Source organism: Elephantulus edwardii, unplaced genomic scaffold, assembly GCF_000299155.1.
Source record: "Elephantulus edwardii isolate Elephantulus edwardi_28Jun2011 unplaced genomic scaffold, EleEdw1.0 scaffold00060, whole genome shotgun sequence".
Lineage (NCBI taxonomy): Eukaryota > Metazoa > Chordata > Mammalia > Macroscelidea > Macroscelididae > Elephantulus > Elephantulus edwardii.
In genome coordinates this window covers 9,371,161-9,392,452 of record NW_006399810.1, presented here as the reverse complement: position 1 = coordinate 9,392,452, position 21,292 = coordinate 9,371,161, and the positions used below count along the sequence as shown (strand labels likewise).

The 21,292-nt window shown below is 36.3% G+C and overlaps 1 protein-coding gene across 1 annotated transcript in view; it reads left to right on the top strand.

Annotated features, from left to right (window-relative positions):
* The window catches only part of LMBR1 (limb development membrane protein 1), a 273,666-nt gene that overhangs the window by 185,534 nt on the left and 66,840 nt on the right, over window positions 1-21,292 (top strand). Inside the window, exon 9 of the mRNA XM_006887655.1 lies at window positions 3,157-3,229. Within this exon, the coding sequence (XP_006887717.1) occupies window positions 3,157-3,229 (73 nt within the window). The remainder of the gene's footprint in view (window positions 1-3,156; window positions 3,230-21,292) is intronic.

Here is a 21,292-nt window from a genome sequence, read left to right as displayed (position 1 = left end):
TGATATGATTCCAATTGGTTCTTCTAACCAAACTAATTTTTCATTGTTGATAAATGAATGAGGTAAGGGTTGCACTGGACCAAAGGCTGAGGCTTGGCCATCTAGCATTCCAAGCAAAATTGTTTCCTATAAGCATTCCCTTTATTTTGCTTTCCATCCTGGGTCTGCCCAAACTATGAAATAGTGGGTTCTTCTATAGCAGTGCCCTGCACCCTGGGCATTTGAAAAGAGTCATGGAACCTTTTTCTCTGGGATCCCTGCTTAGCACCTTCCTAAAGAGATGACTTTTTTAAAAGGGAAAACAAGAATACACCATTCCAAGAAATCTGTCATTCCTTCCTTCTTTATGCTAGGTGCCTGTCATCCATTGTCATTGCCTCCCTTCTCCTGTCATGCTCAACCGCTTATGGCTTCTGTCAGGGCACCTGAACAGAGTACTAAAACCTCCACTGCAGGCTGGATTTAGGTCTTGATTTCTGTAAGAATCTTGCACAGCATTGTGAGTGTAAATTTCAATTTCTCCCTCTAGGACAAACACCAAAATGTGCAACAGTTTTGGTGGTAAAACACATTGTCCTGTGACTTCTACCCATTCCTGAGGCCTGTGGAAATAAACCTTTATGTACTTAAAGTTATACAGAAAATAGAATAAAGTTAATACCAAAAAAAAAAAAACAACAAAAAACAGTCTAGTGTTTAAAGAATTAAAGAGTTTTACTGACAACCAGTTGCTCTGAGGGAGAAAAATAGGCAGTCTCCTCTTGTACTATTTACAGCTTCTGAAAACCTTCTGGAGGGTCAGCTATGAATGAATTCGTTCCAAGTCAACATCACATTACAATAGTAAAAATATAAACAGTTTGATGAGAAGCATTAATATATGAGAGAAAACCAATCAAATACAAGACAAAAAACTTTCCATCATGTTAAAAAATATATGGTCTATGTTTCTCTCTCCACCTCCATCATGAGTTGTTGTTATGTGCCATCAGGTTCCCTGTGACTCATAGTGATCCCATGTACAATAGTGCTGAACTCTTCTCTATCCTGAGCCAGTCTCACTATTTCTAACACACCTAACTTCATTACTTCAGTTACTGTGCCAATCCATCTCATCTGGGGTCTTCCTCTCTTGCATTGTCCCGCCACCTTTCCAAGCCTGCTGCCTTTTCTGCAAGGACTGGTCCCTCCTGACCACATGCCTAAAGTATAGGAGATGGAGCTTCAAAATCCTTGCCTCCAAGGAGTAGCCTGGTTTCACCCTCTCTATGATAAACCTGTTTGTTCTCTTGGCAGTCCATGGTACGTTCAATACTCTTCTACAGCACCACAAAGGTATCAGTTCTTCACTGTCAACCCTAATCACTGTCCAGTTCCCAGGTGCATAGCACGCAATTGCAAAGACCATGGCCTGAATCAGGCACACCTTATTCCCCCTGCCAAAAAAAATATTTCCTGGTTGAATATTTTCAATCCAGTTAGTCTTTCCAGTGTACTGAGTGCTTTACCACATTGAATCTTCACACATTCTGACTCATGACTGACTCTTTTCCATTCAGAAGTTACCATCCTCGAGAGGCCTTTACTGGATAGTATATTTAAGTGGGTCCTACCTTCACCTTTCTTCATACTCAATCACTACACCCTTATGTAATTATTTGTATTCTTATAGGTCTATTTACATTTTATTTATTATTTTGCTATTTATCTTTTCCCTTTCTGTTTTAGACTTCATAATGGTAAAGCACTTATATAAACCTCATTATTAGTTAAGTGGTAAGACATAAGAATTCCCTGACAATGAGAGTTCTTATGACCTAGCAATTAATTAATCCCTAGGCATGTATAAAATCTTTATGTATAGACTAGAAGAAACCATAGATACTTTTTAAAAAACTTGAAATTAGTGGATTCTTTTAATAAATTTTGTATAAATTATATCCATTTGGTACCTGATAGAGATAACATGATTTGAGAACCACATTTCTGGAGATACCTTAACTTGGATCTAAAAGGGTACTCATGTATAGAGTTCCCATATTTTTGTTTGGTTTACCAGTTCCTTGCCATTTTTTTTCTTTATTCCCTATGGAATAACTGGAATTCTTTTAAGTTTTCTCCAGAACAGAGCAGGTAGTTAGGATTTTTCTCACAGGAAGACTGCTAGGTTAACAAATTAAAGGTTTTATGAAATTAAACAAATAAAAGGTCTTAATAATTTTAATACAGTGAAAGATAATAGCTCAGACAATGATAATTGATTAGTGTCCATTAATATTTTGAATGATAGCTATATGACTTTATCATGAATGGTTTAAACTTAAGCATATAATTTTTGTAGGGATTCTGTTTATTGAATAAAAACCTGAAGTTGTCAGATTGATTCTGACAGTAAGCCGATAGGATAGAGCAGGAAATTCTCTATAAAATTTCCAAGATGCTATGTTGTTCATAGTGTCACTATGAGTCATATTTGACTTGATGGCACTTCACAACAGCAGCAAATCTTTATGGAAATAGTCTGCTTCATCTTTCTTACTCAGAGTGACTGGTGAATTTGAACCAAAGACTTGATGGCTAGCTGTCCAATACTTATTCCTACACACTACCAAATTTCTATCATTTATAGGATTCTATAATTGACAATACTAATGTTAAAATTACAATATTTTAGTATATAAAGAAGATGTAAATGGAAAATATTTCATGGCAGTAGTGATTCAGTGTATGAATTTCTTGTGTTAGACATTTTTGTAAGTAAATAAAGAAAACAAATGTTAGCCTGTATTATCTATTTGTTCTGGCTCCAAAACATTGCTTTAAATGTAAAAAGGTATTACTGTGTTTAGCTTTTTGGTAATTTTACATTCATATATTCATTATTGACTGAACTAAACAGAGCTGTTTCATTTATCCTTTAAACTTTAAAAGCTTCCATTTTAAGTTCATGTAGGAGTTTTTGTGATTGTTAATTTTTTGTTGTTTTAGTTATGTGTTAAAATGATAATACTAATTTGCAAATAGAATAGTTTGGGCATTTTTGTCTTGGGTTCTAAAGAATAAGAATAATTACATTATTAAAATAATAGCAAGATAAACATCCTTTGAGGTACTAGTTTTGTAATGTGTTACTGAATAGTTCTTTTTAAAATTTAGATTCTTGAAGACTTGGATGAACAAATTTATATTATTACGCTGGAGGAGGAGGCGCTTCAAAGACGACTAACTGGTATGTGGACATCGTATATTTAGAGCAGAATCGTTCTGTGTCTGGTGCTGTTACAAGAGGTGAAGTCTTAAGAGTAACATGTCAACTTCCTAGAGGAAGAAGGTTTTGTAATCAGCCTTTCCCCCAGACTGTAGTTAGCAAGGCCAGTTCATTTCCAAGTCATCTACCAATGAGAGGGTAGATATTTCTCTCTTACAGAGTTTTAACAGAGTTGATACATTATGAATTCCAGTTATTTCGTTTCTGCAGATTTGCATGTTGTTTTACTGTCTCTAATATCTCTACTTAATTTCCTGATGCTTCAAATATGTAAGGTAGTTTCTTAAAAATTAAGGTTCCATATTTGGCACTTTTAAATTTTGTTTGGAGACTCTGTGTTACTTGGGAGTACTGTTACCAAGTAAGCATCTCAAAGATTTTAAAATTTAATTATTAATTAATAGTTCATTTTGCGCAGGGGCCATGCTAATCTTCTCTGTATCGTTCCAATTTTAGTATATGTGCTGCCGAAGCGAGCACTAATAGTTCATTTTGGTATTGATAAATTTTGCAAAAAATTCTTATTTGGATTTTACTCTGTATTGTTTTCTGTTTATAAATTCTTTTAAAATGTTGGGGGAAAATTCTTTAGCAAGCTCAGAGTATTAATAGTTACATTTCAAAAATTGTAATTCAAGAGTATCTATAAAATGAAATGTTACTTTATGTATGAAATATTTTTGAAAAGGAAGAAATAGATCTTTTTTTCTTAATTACAAATAGTAAATTAAATCATCAATACATAAATGTTAGTAACATTTATAGCTCTATTCTTAGGTCAGAGAATTTCAGATTGTAGAGAATGTTTGTCAGTTACAGTGTGCACGTTAATATAAACTTTAAAACTGGAACTATATGGGGGGATGGGTGGGCAGGTAGAAAAATGCAACAGTGAATGAATGGAAATCCAAAATCTCTGTAAATGTTCATTAAAATTAATAAAATTTTTTAAAAACAAAAAAAAACTGGAACTATAGATATATTTCTCTTTTACTTTTATAAGTAAAAACAACTTTAATATTTAAACCTATTTTCTAATTATAAATGTCAATCAGTACTATCAGGTTTATCACATTTCATTAAACTACTAAATATTGAAAGTTTGTTGTATTTAGATAATTATTACATTGTGATTTTAATAAACATGTCTATAAGTATCAAGCTATCGGTAGTAGTATGAGATTATATTTTAGGCTGAAGTGTATGCTATTGATATTTTCTGAATCTGGAGAATAATATCCAGGAAGGGTACAATAAAGTGTTCCATGAATTAAGGTATTTGAAGTAAATTTGATCAACAAAAACGACTTTTTCATCTTTCTCTTTTGTAGTATAATTTTTTTTCTGTGATCTTTAGAAATCCTTTAAACTTCTGAAATTTAGAAATGGTTCATTAGACATCAAGTATTCTGAGATTCCTATTCGCCTCAAGGTTAGATCCACACAGCCTTTGCATAGTCAATAAAACACAGATAGAAAAGGTCTATAGTGGAAAATAACATTTTAAGTTTGAAATGTATGGTTTTAAATCTCATCTTTAAATGGTTATGTAAAATAGAGAAATTTTCTTAGCCTTTCGAGAAGCCAAACTAAAATAAAGCATAGAGCCCTGCCTAGCATGCAAAGGTTTTAATAGCAAAGAGATCGTTTTTGTTAGAGAAGGATTAATAATGACATAATAGATAATACTAAATAAAATTTTATTTTATAACATTTTCATAGTCAGTGTTTACGGTTTTTATTGGGCAGAATTGTCTTAAATCTTTCAAGTGAAACTCTTTAATGATATGTTAGGATAATTACTACAGTTTTGCTGTTAGCTGTTGCTAATCAAAAGTGTTATGTCAGAGTTTTATCTTTTCTCCATACCTATTCAATGTGTGTGCTGAGTACCTGAACTATCTGAATAACAATTTGGCATGAGATTGGAGGAAGACTCATCAACAACCTGTGTTATGCAGATGATGCAACCCTATTTACACAAGTGAGGAAGACTTGAGGCTCTTAATGAAGAAGATCAAAGACTACAACCTTCTAGATGGTTCTCAAGTGTCAAGGAAACAAAAAACCCGACAGGGCCTTCACAAGAAAAATGCTGATCATACAAAAGGGACAAAAGACATGGAAAGACTTTTCATGGAAGAACACATTCAGATGGCAAACAGACAAATGAAGAGATACTCAGAATCACTGGCAATAAGATAAATGCAGATCAAAACCACAATGAGATACCATCTCACCCAAGTAGCAGTGACAAAGTTTAATAGAACAGCAAACAGTAAGTTTTGGAGAGGATTTGTAGAGTTTGAAACTCTCATACACTGTTGTGAGGGTTGTAAAATGGTACAACCACTCTGGAGGACAATGTGACATTTCCTCAAAAATCTGAACATAGAAATTCCTTATGACCCACCTATACCACTACTAGGAATATGTTGTTGTTGTTGTTATGTGCCATCGAGTTGTTTGCGACTCATAGTGACCCTATGTACAAGAGCCCTAAACACTGTTCTATCCTGTGCCAACCTCGCTGTCTCAAACACATTCATTCCCACCACTCCACTCACAGAATCGATCCATCTCATCGAGGGTCTTCCTCTCCTGGACTGTCCCTCCACTATCCCAAACATGATGTTCCTCTCCAAGGAGCAGTCCCTCCTTGCAACATGTATGTCAGATGAAGCTTCAGAATCCTTGACTCCAGGGAACATTCTGGCTTCACCCTCTCCAGGACAAACCTGTTTGTTCTCCTAGCAGTCCATGGTATATTCAACACTCTTCTCTAGCACCACAACTCAAAGGCATCAATTATCTTTCTATCATCCCTATTCACTGTCCAACTCTCCGATGCATGGCACGTAATTGCAAAGACTGTAGCCTGGATCAGGCACACCTTAGTCTCCAGCCTGATGTCGTTGCACTTCAGTACTCTTAAGAGGTCCCTCACAGCTGACTTTCCTAATACAATTCATCTCCTGATTTCCTGGCTGCTGTTACCAGGAGTGTTGACTGTGGAACCAAGTAAATGAAAACTGTTAACTATCTCAATCTCTTCACCACCCATACTGATGCTGCCAGTTGGCCCAGTGGTGAGAATCTTTGTTTTCTTGATATTGAGCTTCAATCCATATTGAAGACTGCAGTCCTTGACCTTCTGCAGCAAGCGCTTCAGGTTCTCCTCAGTTTCAGCGAGCAGGGTTGTGTCATCTACATAACGCAGGTTGTTGATGATTCTTCCCCCAATGCTGATGCCACATTCCTCCTCATAGAGCCCAGCGTCTCGGATGATCTGTTCTGCATACAGATTGAAAAGGTATGGAGACAAAATACATCCCTGATGGACCCCTTTCTTGATTTTGATCTATCCAGTGTCTCCCTGCTCTGTTCTAGGTTTCACATTAGCACAATCAAATGTTCTGGGATTCCCATTCTTCTCAGACTCAGGCATAGCTTGTTGTGATCCACACAGTCAAAAGCCTTTGCATAGTCAATGAAGCACAGATAGACATTCTTCTAGTATTCTCTGCTTTCTGCCAAGGTCCATCTTACATTAACTATACTATGCCTAGTACCATGACCTCTTCTAAATCCAGCCTGCATATCTGGCAGTTCTCTGTTGACATATTGTTCCAAATGCTTTTGGATAATTTTCAGTAGAATTTTGCTTGCATGTAATATCAATGATATTGTTCGATAATTTCCACACTCTGTTGGGTCACCTTTCTTTGGAATGGGAACAAATATCTATCTCTTCCAGTCAGTTGGCCAGCTGGCTGTTCTCCAGATTTCCTGGCACAACTTAGTGAGCACATCCAGGGCAACATCTGTTTGTTGAAATATGTCAGTTGGTATGCAGTCAGCTCCTGGAGCCTTGTTTTTTGCCAATTCCTTCATAGCAACTTGAACTCTCTCCTTCATCACCATAGGTTCTTACTCATATGTTATTTCATTAAATTCCTCTGTGTCAGCCAATTCCTTCTGATACAGTGACTCTGTGTACTCCTTCCATCTTCTTTTGATACTTTCTGGATCATTCAACATTCTACCCAAACTATCTTTAAATATTGCCACCTATGGCTTGAATTTGTTTTTCAACTCCTTCAATTTAAGAAATGCTGAGCGAGTCCGGCCCTTTTGATTTTCTGACTCCAGCTCTCTGCACATTTCATTATAGTATCTTGCTTTGTCGACCCGAGCTGCCTTTTGAAATTTTCTGTTCAGCTCTTTTATTTCTTGATTTCTTCCTTTAGCTTTGGCTTCTTGGCACTCTTATGCAATATTCAGAGTCTCATCTAGAAAAGAGGCACAAATGGAGATTTGTCCACAAATGATCATAATTGTGTTATTCACAAGAGCAAGAAAATGGAAACAGCCAAAATGTCCATCTTCAGATGGATTGAGAAATTGTGGCATGATCACATGATGGAATACGATGCAGCCCTCAGGAGCAATGGTTTGGAAAAATACATGGGAGATTGGAGTGCATTGTGCTGAGTGAACTAAGTCTCAAAGGAACAAAAACTACATAAGACTATTATTGTAAAACTAGAAGGATTACTAGTAAGATGTATGCAAAAGTCCAAAGGGGGAAGGGGAGAGAAGATGGGAGCTGAAAGGGAGAAGTTGAGAACTCGAAGTCACAGTGTTATGTGGGTAGAGTAGAGGGTTGAAGGAATTAGGAAAGATCCAGTGGGGACCTGAAAAGGTGGAATAACGATGGGCGTGAATCAATGGTGATTAATTTTATAAAACAATGTGTGGAAATGATATTGTGAAATACAGTATGCATAGAGGAATGTGTGAAACACAATATATATATTAATGAAAAACAGTGTATACAAATTTTATATGCAGACCAATATATGATAAAAAGATAATAATAAAAAAGAAAACAAAAGTGTTCAGCACTGGGTCAATAGACAACGTAATGATAGGTGGAGAAAAGATTTAAGCTGTCAGTTTTACTTTTACTTGGATCCACAATCAACATCTATGGTGGAAGCGAAGCAGTTAAGAAATAAAAGACACATTGTGCTGGGGAAATCTGCTATCAAGGACCTCTCCAAAGTGCTAAAGAGGAAAATTTAATTTAAAGACGTGGCCCAAGCCATGGTACTTTCAGTTGCTTCCTGTGCATCTGAAAGTTGGACAATGAGTAAGAAGAACTGAAGAAGATTTGATGCCTCTGAAATTGTGATGCAGGCAGAGTCTTTAATATACCATGGAGTGTCAAAAGAACAAAGAAACCTGTTTTGAAGGAGAAATAACTCTTAGAGACAAGGATGGTGAAACCTCATCTCACATACTTTGACTATGTAGTCAGGATGAGCCAGTCCTTGGAAAAAGATCTCATGCTGGGAAAGATGGAAAGTTAAAGAAAAAGAGGAAGACTCCTCCCAACAAGCTGAATTGTTACAGTGACTACAACAGTGGGCTTGAGCATGGAGGAGATGGTGAGGATGTCGGAGGATAAGACTAGGTTTTGATCTATTGTTCACAGCATAGCTATGAGTCATAGTTGACTTGATAGCACCTAACAACAAAAACTACTGAGCCATTGCATTCTACTTTAGGTAGACAATAATAGTCTAGAGAATTTGTGTTTATGATGTATCGTAAGAAACTCCATGGCTAAACATTGGTATTTTACTGATGTAAAGAAAGACTAACAAATGTTATTAGAGTATATTTATCAGTGTCAAGATAGCTTATATCTTGAGTATATTTATCATATATCAAGATAGTATATACTTTAATTTCTTATTTATAAATGTAGGAAGTTATTAATATTGGACATTCTCTATATTGACAGAGTGCTTGCAGCAATAGATGGAAACACAGTGGAGAGTGTGGGGATGGTATGAGATCGAACAATGTTTTGATCTGTTGCTATGAGTAGTCAGAATCAATTCAATGACACCTAACAACAGTGATTTTATTTAATCCACTTTTAAGTAAATTTTAATATAACAGTCCTTTTACATCTTAAGTCATGAAAACAAAATAATAAAAAAGTAAGACTTATAGTTCATTTGAGTTTGTAGTTTTACTTTTTTAAAAAATAAAAAAGAAAAAATACCAACCAAAACTCAAACAGCAAAACACCACAAATCTGTATTATTAAAAGGAATTGTAAAATTGGACTACATTTTTTTTTAAATTACAAAAGGCAGTACTGAATTTTCACCAGAATTTTTGGTGGTGGGATAGTAGAAACTAATGGAATATAGAGTGAGCTTCTCTAAGTGTGTGTTGGGATGTGTGATATGTATCATAGTCAACTTTAAGGCTTGTGAGTGGTTTGCTCTTTGCTCAGCTTTGCAATTATCTGAAAAACTAAATCCTTTAATAATAATTCAGTAATTACTTCATTGTGCAAATAATATCATTTTTAAGAAGGGAAAATGACTTATTGTAGTAATTTTACTTCTGGTGTTGGGTTTTCATGCCCAGTTTTCAAATTTTGGTATACTTTTCTGATGACATTCCTATCTATGCCATCTTCATTGTTCTTATTTAACACTTGATGGTGCTAGAGGCTTAAAGTCTTTGGGAACTTCTGAGACTGTTAATATAGTTATTGCTTCATAAAATAATAAAATAAAGCTGAACTGTTTGCTATTATGCTGTCAATCATTGTTCCAAAAGAAATAATCCTGTTGTTATTCTACCTTCTGGTCTTCGATCTTTTAGACCCTAGACTTTGTGCAGGTAAATTAAGACTCTTGTGTCTCAAAGCCATGATCAAGTTGAAAAAAAAGAAAGACTGAGGGGAGCTCTGGTGGCCTAGTGGCAAGGAGCTGCAACTACAATCCCAGAGGCGAACGGTTTGAATCCACCAGATGCTCTGCCGGGGAAGGAGGGACAATCTCCTCCTGTACCAGTCAGATCTGATTTGACGGTACACTCACACAAAAATAATAAAATTTAAAAAAAAAAGAAAGACTGATAATTGATAAAGATTTTATCTAGTACTTACACACTTAGGGGTGGAAAAAGAAATAGAGTGGAAGGAATTCTGTGTGTCTCTGAGAATAACAAGAGGCCCCAAAATCACCTTATAGAGACTTGTCCTCCCTGGTGTGTTCCCGTCTTGATAGCTGGAGTAAAGAGATGTCTCCAGATTTCACCATGGTCCTGGCAAGATGCCTACTCTTTTCCTACCCGTCAGCACCCAGCCTCACTTCCACTCTCTACCTTCAGCCACCATAACTAATGAGTATATTTTGTCCTTTATCAAGAACCTGGACAACCAAATTTCTCACATCTTGGAGACTCTTGTGTGTCTTGTACATCCTCATCTTAGACCTCCTTTCTCAAATTTTTATATTCCTGACCCTTTTTACTTATACCCTTTGAAACTGAGAGTTTCCACGTCAGTTAAACAAACCTTCTTGCCTTCAGTCTTCATCTTTTTCCTTGAAGAAACTTAGCTCTCTCAGTGTTCTCTCCTTTCTCTGTAACTGTCATGGAGTGGCTCTATTCTTGCCCTTCCTAGTGTTCTTTCAGCTCACAACAGCCTCACTGCCTTCGAGTGTATTGAACTCATAGTGGCCCTTCCAAGACTGTAGCTCATGAGGGGACCGGACTGTCCATATTTCTGCTGCACTCATGGATTTGAACCAATAAACATGGATGGCCTGGAATTAGCAGTGCAATTTATTATAGACTACATTACCAGAGTAGCAGTAAGTTAAATTTTTGTATAATCTCAAATACAGATGCCCTACTCTCCAGCTATCACATCTTGGTTTCTAACTAACTTCTTCACTTTATCATCTATAATTCTTCCATGTGGATATTTAATATATAATTTGCTTATTCTAATAACTTTTTATTGTAATTTTCCCCCCTCCCCTCATTTCTTTCATTCTGTACCTTCCTTTTACAGTTTCAGATCCTGGGCTAATATTATAATCAGTCCCTTGCATACACTTTCCTTTTTCTCTTTCCCTTTTTGTACTCTTATATGGAAAAACTTTGGCCTTGGCTGTAACCTATTTTTCATGTTCTCTCTGCACACACCTGTCCTTGTGATTGACTGCAATGTTAGCCTAAAGTTGGCTATTTTTTTAGCTATTACCTTTGCCCTCTCTGGTTTCCAGTTAACCTTAACTACAGACTCATGGTTTTGCAAATCAAAAGCTGTAGCAATAGAATAAGAGAAAGAGTGCTTTCCACACTGGGTAGCAAGACTTGTGGCAGCAAGATTTGTGGGAGACTGCAGCAAGACCCTGGTGGTGAGACCCTGGTGATGTGGCAATGGTGGTGTGGAGACTGTAGCATTGCTGTGGAGAAAATGTGGCAAGGTATAACCAGAGGAATATTAAGGTGAAGGCTGCAGTTAAGAGATTTTGCTGTTCTTATCAGATAATGGAAGGAAAAGCTGCTGAACTGAAACCAGAGCATGGACTAATTAAGGAATTGTGACTTGGAGTGTTGGGTTAAAATGTGGCCTTGCATTGAGTGATATTTTTTGCCTTCCCCCTCCCTCCCTAATAATCTCCATTCTTGGTACCAAAACTGTGAACTTGTGAGTAAACAAGAAATAACCAAACCTCTTGCTGCAGCTGTGGTTCTAGAGGAACCATGGAGCTGGACTATGGGCTCTTTATCTGCTTTCTTCTCTGGGAAGAAGGGACTGTGCTATTTTCACTTCCTCTGGCCCTTTCAGAGATTCATGGCCTTGTGCAAACAATTCCCATTTTCAGTTCTACTAGCACTGACCATTTTGCGTGGTCTTATTTTAAATGTATGGTCATTGTCTTAAATTTGTGAGCTCTGATGGCCTAGTCCATAGAGAATTATACTCTAATCCAAAGGTGAGGGATTCAAATCCACTGACTGCTATTCGTAGAAGGAACAACAGTCTCTTCCTGTGCATTTTACAGCCTCTGAAAACCTACTGTAGAGTCAGCTATGAGTAGTTTTTTACTCACTGGTTTTTAGTTTTATCTTAAATTTACTTTTCCTTTCTTTTAGGTGAATATTTTATATCTTCTCATTCCTCACACCTTCTTCACTATTGTCACTCTGAATTAATGGCTTCATTCCCTATTATTTTGAGAAAAGAACAACAAACAGAAGAGACGTGTCACAAACTTTTCCCCCCATCTACTCACCTATCTGAAAATTCTCCCATATGCTTCTATTTTCTCCTGATTTTATAGATGAAGAATCTATAGTTTGCATTCCTGCTAAAATCACTCCCCCATTACGCCATTGGATTCCATCTCTTTTAACCTATTCAAGGAGAGCCAATTTTTACATTTTGACACAAAACTAGAAATTTTATGTTCTCTCTTGTATAATTAGTTTTACCCCAATTGGATAATTCTCATCACTAATTCTATTCTTTTCCAGTATAGATGGATTGATAGAGGAATATATGTCTAGGTGTTAACCTCATTTCTTTCTTATTCTTTACAGAAGAGCTCTTCATACAAGTTGCTTAAACTCACTGATTTCAGTGTGTTACATGTTTTGTTTTGAACTTACTTTGCCTACCTTGTTGTTGTTATATGCTGTCAAGTCAGAACCAACCCATAGATGATCCTCCAGTGGGTTTTCAGCGACAGTAAATCATACAAGAGGAGACTATCCACCTTTCTCCCATCAAGCACCTGCTTAATTCAATAGATGTGCATCTGGGTTGGTAGTATGATTCTTTACATGATTCTTTACCACTAACCCATCCTACCCAGATACTATTGCCAAGAGACTTCACTGTTCTCTTATATTTTTTACTATAACTCTTTGAGTTATTTTTTATTCAACTTCATTTTTACCACTCTTCTAGTCCTTTTTTTTTGCACCCTTAATTTGCTTTCTGGTTTTTCTTTGTTTTTGTAACATCTTCACACTGCAATGCTATATGCATTAGTCCTTAAGTCTTTTCTCTGTTTTTACTCACCTCTTGGTTATCTCATCTGATTTCATAGCTTTAAATACTATCTGAATGCTAACTCTCTGCACTTTATACATCCAGCTGTCTAGTAGACATTTCACTTTGCATATCTAATAACTATCTTAAATATATTATGTCTATATAAAATTCAGTATCTATTCCTACATTCTGTTTCTGTTATAGTTGACATGTGTCTGACAAGTCCTTTCAGTTTTAATTCCCGTGTGGATAACAACAGGATATCTCTTTGACTCTAGTGTCAGAATATATATCTGATCTGGCTACTTCTTACCCCATCCACTGATACCACCTTGGATGTAGGGTCCTCTTTATTTGATTTTGCAGTAATTTTCTAATTGACATTCATGCATCTATCTTTGGCCTTACACATTAGAGACATCTGGTGGTCTAGACCATAGGGAGTTGTGCTGCTAACCAAAAGGCCATTCCTGTGTGTTGGTTTGAAACTACTGGCAATATCATGAGAAAAGGACAGGCAGTCGCTTCTGGAGCAATTTACAGGCTCAGAAACCTGCTGGAAGCTCAACTGTGAGTTCTCACTTGGCCTCGAGAAATGACTTTTTGAGATTTTGATGGGGTTTTTGTTTTTGTTGTTTTAATCTTTGTCAGATCTTGTCACTTATTTTCTCAAATTTTTCCAGTGGCTTCCTGTTTCAGATTGAAGGAAAGTTGAAGTTCTTAAAATCGCCTCCAATTGCTTCCTGCCCATGGATCACTCTGTCTTCCTCTCCTGCAACTTTTCAGTAGTCTGGTGAAGTAGTCACGTTGCTGTTGTTCGGCTCACCTGGCTTCTCCCTACCGCAGGCGGTTTAGCTTTTGTTTCCCTTGGACCTCTTGTCTTTCTGGTCCATACTGGAGGGTTACCTTCTTTGTAAGGCTTTTCTGCATTACTAAAGCTAGTCTGTGACTCTTGACTTAATGTTGCTAATTATCACCTTTCTCTGGCACTCTTTTCCCTCTTTCCTAATTTATTTCCTCTATAACTTCCCATTATTCAGTAGACTATTTTACTTTCCATGTGTTGCCTACCTCTTTACACTAAACCGTCAAAGGACAAGAATATTTGTTAATTTTCTTGCCTTCTATATTCTCAATTCTATAATATTGTCAGACTTACCATGCGCACTTGGTAAGTAGTTGTTGTATGAATAATTGAATAAATGAAAAATGCATGAGAATTCTTTACTATAGCCTCAGTAGAGGTGAAGAAGGAAGGTGAAATAAAATTTAGTGACAAGGTAAAATAATTTACATGAAGTGAGTATTTGGGGAGACCTTTATTAAGGACTTATAGGACAAGTAAAAATTGAGGGAACAGGCCCATATGGACTATGATGCTAATGGTAAAGGAGAAATAAAAAAAAGAAAATCTGTCTTTTATTGCCCAGACTATGAAATAAGAGCACTGACGATCCATTTTTTTTACCTGAAAACTCATGCAGAATAGTTCAACAGAAAATCTCATTACATTAATTGGAGTAGAAAATCTTTTGTAACTCCTTCCCAGGATTAAGAAGCTACACATATATCATTAACATGCTTAAAAAATGCAACAACATTAATTGCAATAATTAGCTTTCATGAATATATAGCCTATGGGTGTACTGGATAGTGTTACAAGTACCATGATGAATATAAATTATTTTTGTTGTTTAAGTTCAAAACCTTCACAAATCTTTTAATGTAGTTTCTTTGAGAATATTGGAGCCTTTGAATATATCAACTCCGATAATATTTTCACCTTCACAGATAAAAATGTCTCTTTTCTTTTTTTACCAATAACTCTTTTTTAATCTCTGAGGAAAAGAAATGAAAAAAATTATATCTAAGCATTTGTATAGTTTATTTTAAAATATATGTATGATTTTATTGTAGTAAGATGTATGTATTAAAACATTAGCAATTACACCCATTTTTTTGTACATAATTCAGTGACACTGATTAATGTTGTATAACCATCACCACTGTCTCCAAGCTTTTTCATCAGCCTTGGTAGAGAGATACAGTGTCATTAAATAAGAACTCTGGGAGGAAGAAGTTTCTTCCCCCAAGCTTCAGTAACCACTAATAAACTGGTCTCTATGCATTTACCTAATCTACTTATTTCTAGATTTGTGTGATCATAACAGTATTTGCCCCTAAGATTGACTTATCTCAGTCAGCATAATTTTTTTATGTTCATTCAATGCCATAGCATGTACTGGAATTTTATTTCTTTTTATTGCTAAGTCATACAAGTCATGTGTTCATGAGCATCTGCATTATTTCTGTCTTTTGAATGTTATGAAGAGTTCTGTAATGAATATTGGTGTATGAATATCTGTTTGAGTCTTCTCAGTCTAGTCTTTGGGATTTATACGTAAGAGTGGAATTGCTTGTTTAACTTTTTGAGGAATAGTTATCAGTTTCGGAAGCTATTCATTTTGTGCTAGATTTTAATCTTCTTTTAAAAAGCCTTTTTTTATTGAAGCACAGAAGATGTATTTTTTCCCCTGTGTGTCAAATTACAATACAAATTGTGAAAAATAAAGGGACTGAAAAAACATGTGACCTTTTCATGGTTCTTAGTGAGCTGTCAGAAGCATTTAGTGTCATCACCAACTCTTGAATCTTGTTATTTATAACTAAATTGAGTTTGCCAGGAAAATTTTTTAAGATGCCCAGTTTTATGATGGTATTTGTGGCTGTGTTAGTAGCATCTCATCGGAGGTGTTTAACATTATCACTGACGAGACTTGGTGATTTCTCATTACTTACCTGTTGTATTTCATGCGGCATGCTTAATGTAAGAATGCTTTCCTCAGATTTTTCATCCCTCAATTTACTACTGGTTGCAATTTCTCTAGGCATTAATTTGTAGTTAGTAATGGTCAAACTAAGAATATTTTTTACTGAAAGAAATATTTTTTACTACTGTATAGCATGCTAAGAATATTCTTTTTTTGATGAAGGGAGAGTATGTCAAGCTTATCAAATTTAGAGTTACTTTGAAAAATATCTGGATTTCCATCAGATAGCTTGAGAATGTTCATATGTTATAGTCTGAATATGATGTATTCTGGAGAATAAATACCAAATGTTATGGTCTATGAATGACCCCTTCTTTGGTAGAAAAATATACTTAGTAATATCCTGACTAATATTAAAAAATATGAATTACACTGATAATGCTAATTAAATAGTTTCTTCCTAATAGGATATCAACATTTGGGTCAAAAGGATTGAAACAGTTAGTGAAAGACCTTATCATCTTTTATTCGATTTCTTGAACCATTTAATTCTTTTATATTTTTTATTTTTTTTAATTTTAATTTTTTGTGTGCATGTACTGTCAAATCGGATCTGACTGGAGCAGGAGGAGATTGTTCCTCCTTCTTCAGCAGAGCATCGGATGTATATGAACCGCACACCTTCTCGGCACTAGGCCACCAGAGCTCCCCATTTAATGCTTTTATAACAGTAAGACATGACTCAAACTCTTTAAACCAATATGAATTGAGGTAATGTCAAGGTCCAGTGGTGATTAATTTTATAAAACATAATGCATGAGAATGATTGTATGAAACACAATAAATGAATGATAAATAGTGTAAAACAAATGTATACAAACTTTGTCATTAAACCAGTAAAAAAACTTTAAAAAAAGAACAGTGGCATTACTTACTTAGAAACATGTTCCAGTAAAAAAAGAGAGAGAGAGAATATTTTATAAAGATATGAGAAAGTCTTTAGAATAAAGAATTAGTACTAATAACTTTGGAATATTATATTAATTATCCTATAAAAATTAGAGAAAAATACATTTCTTTGTACTAATGATACAGATTTGTTGCGTGCAATATATTTAATATCCATGAGTTATTTTTTCAGTAATAATTTATATGGAAGATGATATTGTTGTTCTTAGGCACCATCAAATCAGAAGCAACTCATAGCTGACCCTCAGAGTTAGTAAATAAATTGCAAGGTAGAAGATTGCCCATATTTCTTCTGTGGACCACCTTGTGGATGGAACTTAGTCCCTTTGGGTTGACAGCACAACTCCGTACCAGAGCTCCTTATTATCAATAATAGCAAATACAAAGGTTAAAAAATGACCTTAATATCTAGTTTAAGAACTATAACTAATTTATATCCAATGTAAGGAACAAAATACAAACTATTGTTTTAATTGTATGCACCTCTATACAGCATTTCTGAGCGTGATTGTTTTATTACCTTCCATCTTGCTTGCATTAAAAATAAAAGTTTATTTACCTTTTCACAGTTGTGTTGGATATAAATATTATTCTGTTACTTGGTTTATTTGTAGCTAATATTAGATGGATCTAAGCTGAAAGCAGGGAATACCGGGGGAATGTCTACCTGTGTTTCATTGATTATGCAAAGGCGTTTGACTGTGTGGATCATAACAAACTGTGGCTGACTCTGAGAAGAATGGGAATCCTAGAACACTTAATCGTGCTAATGGGAAACCTATACTTGGACCAAGAGGCAGTCGTCAGAACAGAGCAAGGAAACACTGCATGGTTCAAAACTGGGAAGGGTGTACGCCAGGGATGTGTCCTGTCTCCATAACTTTTCAACCTGTATGCAGAGCAGATTATCCAAGAGGCTGGGCTCTATGAGGAGAAATGTGGCATCAGGATTGGTGGACGATCTATCAACAATCTGCGTTATGCAGATGACACAACCTTGCTTGCCGAAACTGAGTAGTACCTGAAGCACTTACTGCAAAGGGTCAAGGACTGCAGCCTTCAGGATGGATAGTGACACAGTATCAAGAAGAACAAAGATTCTTATCACTGGACCAATTGGCAGCATCAGGATGGATGGTAAAGAGACTGAGATTATTCACAGCTTTAGTCTCCTTGGCTCCACAATCAACACTCTTGGCACCAGCAAGAAGCCAGGATATTAAAAGACATATTGTGATGGGAAAGTCTGCTGTTAGGGACTTCTTTAAAGTACTGAAGAGCAGTGGTGTCTCTCTGGAGACTAAGGAGTGTCTGATTCAGGCCATGGTCTTCACAATCATTTGTTATATGTCAGAGAGTTGGACAATGAGAGTAGATGCCTTTGAGGCGTGGTGCTGGAAAAGAGTATTGAGGGTACCATAGCCTGCTAGGAAAACCAACAGATTCATCCTTGAGAGGGTTAAACTGGGCTGCTACTTGGAGGCAAGGATTCTGAAGCTTGGTCTAACATACTTTGGACATGTTGTAAGGATGGACCAGTCCTTGGAGAGGGACATCATGCTTGGGAGGGTGGAGGGACAGTGCAGGAGGAGAAGGCCCTCTATGAGCTGGATTGATTCAGTGACTGTGGTAATCGGGGTGGGTGTGTCAGAGACAGTGCGATTGACACAGGACAGAGCAGAGTTTAGGGCTGTTGTACATCGGATTGCTATGAGTTGCAAGTGACTTGATGGCACATAACAACAACAACATATTGTTTAAATCAGACCTCAGAAATTGATGAAATACCAAAAAACGTATTTCAACAAACAGATGTAGCCTAGGGTGTGCTCAGCAGGTTGTGCCAAGAAATCTGGAGGACAACCATCTGGCCAATTGACTAGAAAAGATGCATATTTTTTCCCATTCCCCCCTAAAAGTGATTCGTCAGAATGTAGAAATTATCAAACAATATCATTAATGTCATATGCAGGCAAAATCTTCCTGAAGATTATCCAAAAACAACTAGAACAGTACATCAACAGAGAATTGCTAGAAAACAAACTGGGTTTAAATGAGACCATGGCACTAGGTATATCACTGCTGATGTCAGATGGATCTTGGCTGAAAGCAGAGAGTACCAGAATAATGCCTATTTGGGTTTTATCTACTATGCAAAAGCGTTTGATTGTGGATCACAACAAATTGTGGCTAACATTGAGAGGAATGGGAATCCCAGGATACACATTATGTTAAGTGAAACCTGTACCTAGAACAAGGAAGCTGTTGTTTAAACAGAGCAAGAGAACACTGAGTGGTTCAAAATCAAGAAGTGTGTCAGGGTGTATCATACTTTTTCAACTTATATGCTAAACAGATCATTTGAGAGGCTACACTTCACAAAGAAGAATATAGTATCAAGTTTGGAGGAAAACTCATCAACAACCTGCATTTTGAAACAACTTTGCTGAAACTGAGGGAGATTTGAAGTGTTTGCTACAGAAAATCAAGGACTACTGTCTTCAATATGGGCTGCATCTCAACATCTAGAAAACAGAGATCCTCATCATGTGCCAACAGCATCATGAAGACGGAGAAAATGCTAAGGTTATTAGCAATTGCATCTTGCGTGGATCCACTATTGACACTCTTGGCACTAGCAGTCAGGAAATAATAAAAATGAGTTATATTGTGGAACTCTGCTGTCAAAAACTGCCCAAGACTGCTAAAGAGTAATGCTATCAGTCTAGAGATTAAGGTGCACCTGATCCAAGCTATGATTTTCCCAATTACTTGCCATACACCTGAGAGCTAGACAGTGACTGAAGATGACAGATGAATTGGTACCCTTGAGCTGTGGTGCTGGGGAAGAGTATTGAACATACCATGGATTTGTAAGAGAGCAAATAGATCTGCATGAAGAGGGGAGACCAGGTTGGTTCTTGTTGTTGTTGTTATGTGCAGTTGAGTTGTTTGTGACTCATAGTGACCCTATGTACAACAGCCCTAAACCCTGCTCTATCTTGTGCCAGTTGCACTGCCTCTGACACACCCATCCTGATCGCCCCAGTCACTGAATCAATCCATCTCATAGAGGGTCTTCCCCTCTTGCGCCGTCCCTCCACTCTCCCAAGCATGATGTCCTTCTCCAAGGACCTGTCCCTCCTTGTAACATGCCCAAAGTATGTCAGACGAAGCCCCAGAATCCTTGCCTCCAAGGAGTAGCTTGGTTTAACCCTCTCCAGGATGAATTGTAGGCAAGGATTTTGAAGCTCTGTCTCTCATACTTAGGTTATTTTTCTAGGAAAGACCCCTTCTTGGAGAAGGACATCATGTTTGTAAGGGTAAAGGGTCAGCTCAGGAAAGAAAGACCCTGGATGAGACGAATTGACACAATAACTGTGGCAGTGGGGTCGGGTGTGTCAGAGACGGTAAAGTTGGTTCAGAGTTTTTGTTCATAGGATCACCATGCGTTACAGTCAGCTTCACAGTACCTAACAACAACAAAATATCTAAAATAAACACTATTATTTTAACAAATAGTCTTGCAGAATGAAGTAGAAATAATATTTTTTTAAATATATATGTTGTGTCTTCTGTATAACTAGAGATTGTCCATGCCATAGTGAATACATTTAAGATTTGAATGTCCAGGTTTAATTTTTCAAAAGCTTTTTTGAATCTACCTAACCTCCCTTTGGAAGCTCTATGAACTTTGATAAATATCGCTAGTTGTAGAGGGACTTCAGGACTTTTGTTCTTAGGGTTGCTGTGAGTTGTGCTTGACTTGAAGGCAGTCAACAACAACAAGAACAATTAATGAGCAGTGGTTCTATAATATATAGTAAGTATTGTCTCCTTAGAAGAATGGAAACCCTTTTTTGTATGAATTATTTGCAAAGAATCTTGAGGTTTCAAAAACAAAATCGTAATTATAGATAATTAAAATTATTTTAATAACCACACATTCTTTAGATCACTTTGGTCAAACTACTATATGTCTTTAAGTATAACAGATATATAGTAGTATAGTCAAATTTTTAAAAGTTAATTTTGATAGCATGTATTTTCAATCAACCTTTTTAATTATATGCCAAATTAAATAATCAGTTGATACTATTGTTGCTGTGTACTGTTGAGTCAAAGCTGACCCATCGCTGACCCTACAGCAGATTCTGAGACATGGGAGATTGCTTATCCTTCTATCATATAGAGCAGCTGGTGGATTTGAACCATATGCCTTCAGTATTGCAGTGCAGCTTCTTACCACTAGGCTACCAGACCTCCCAGTTGGTAATAGAGATGCATATATCCAACTGAATTCCGTTATGAGACTGTACTTAGAAAATGGAATTCTTTAGTATGCTAATTGTTTTGGAAGGATTTTATTGTTTCAAATTATTTGAATTAGGTATATAT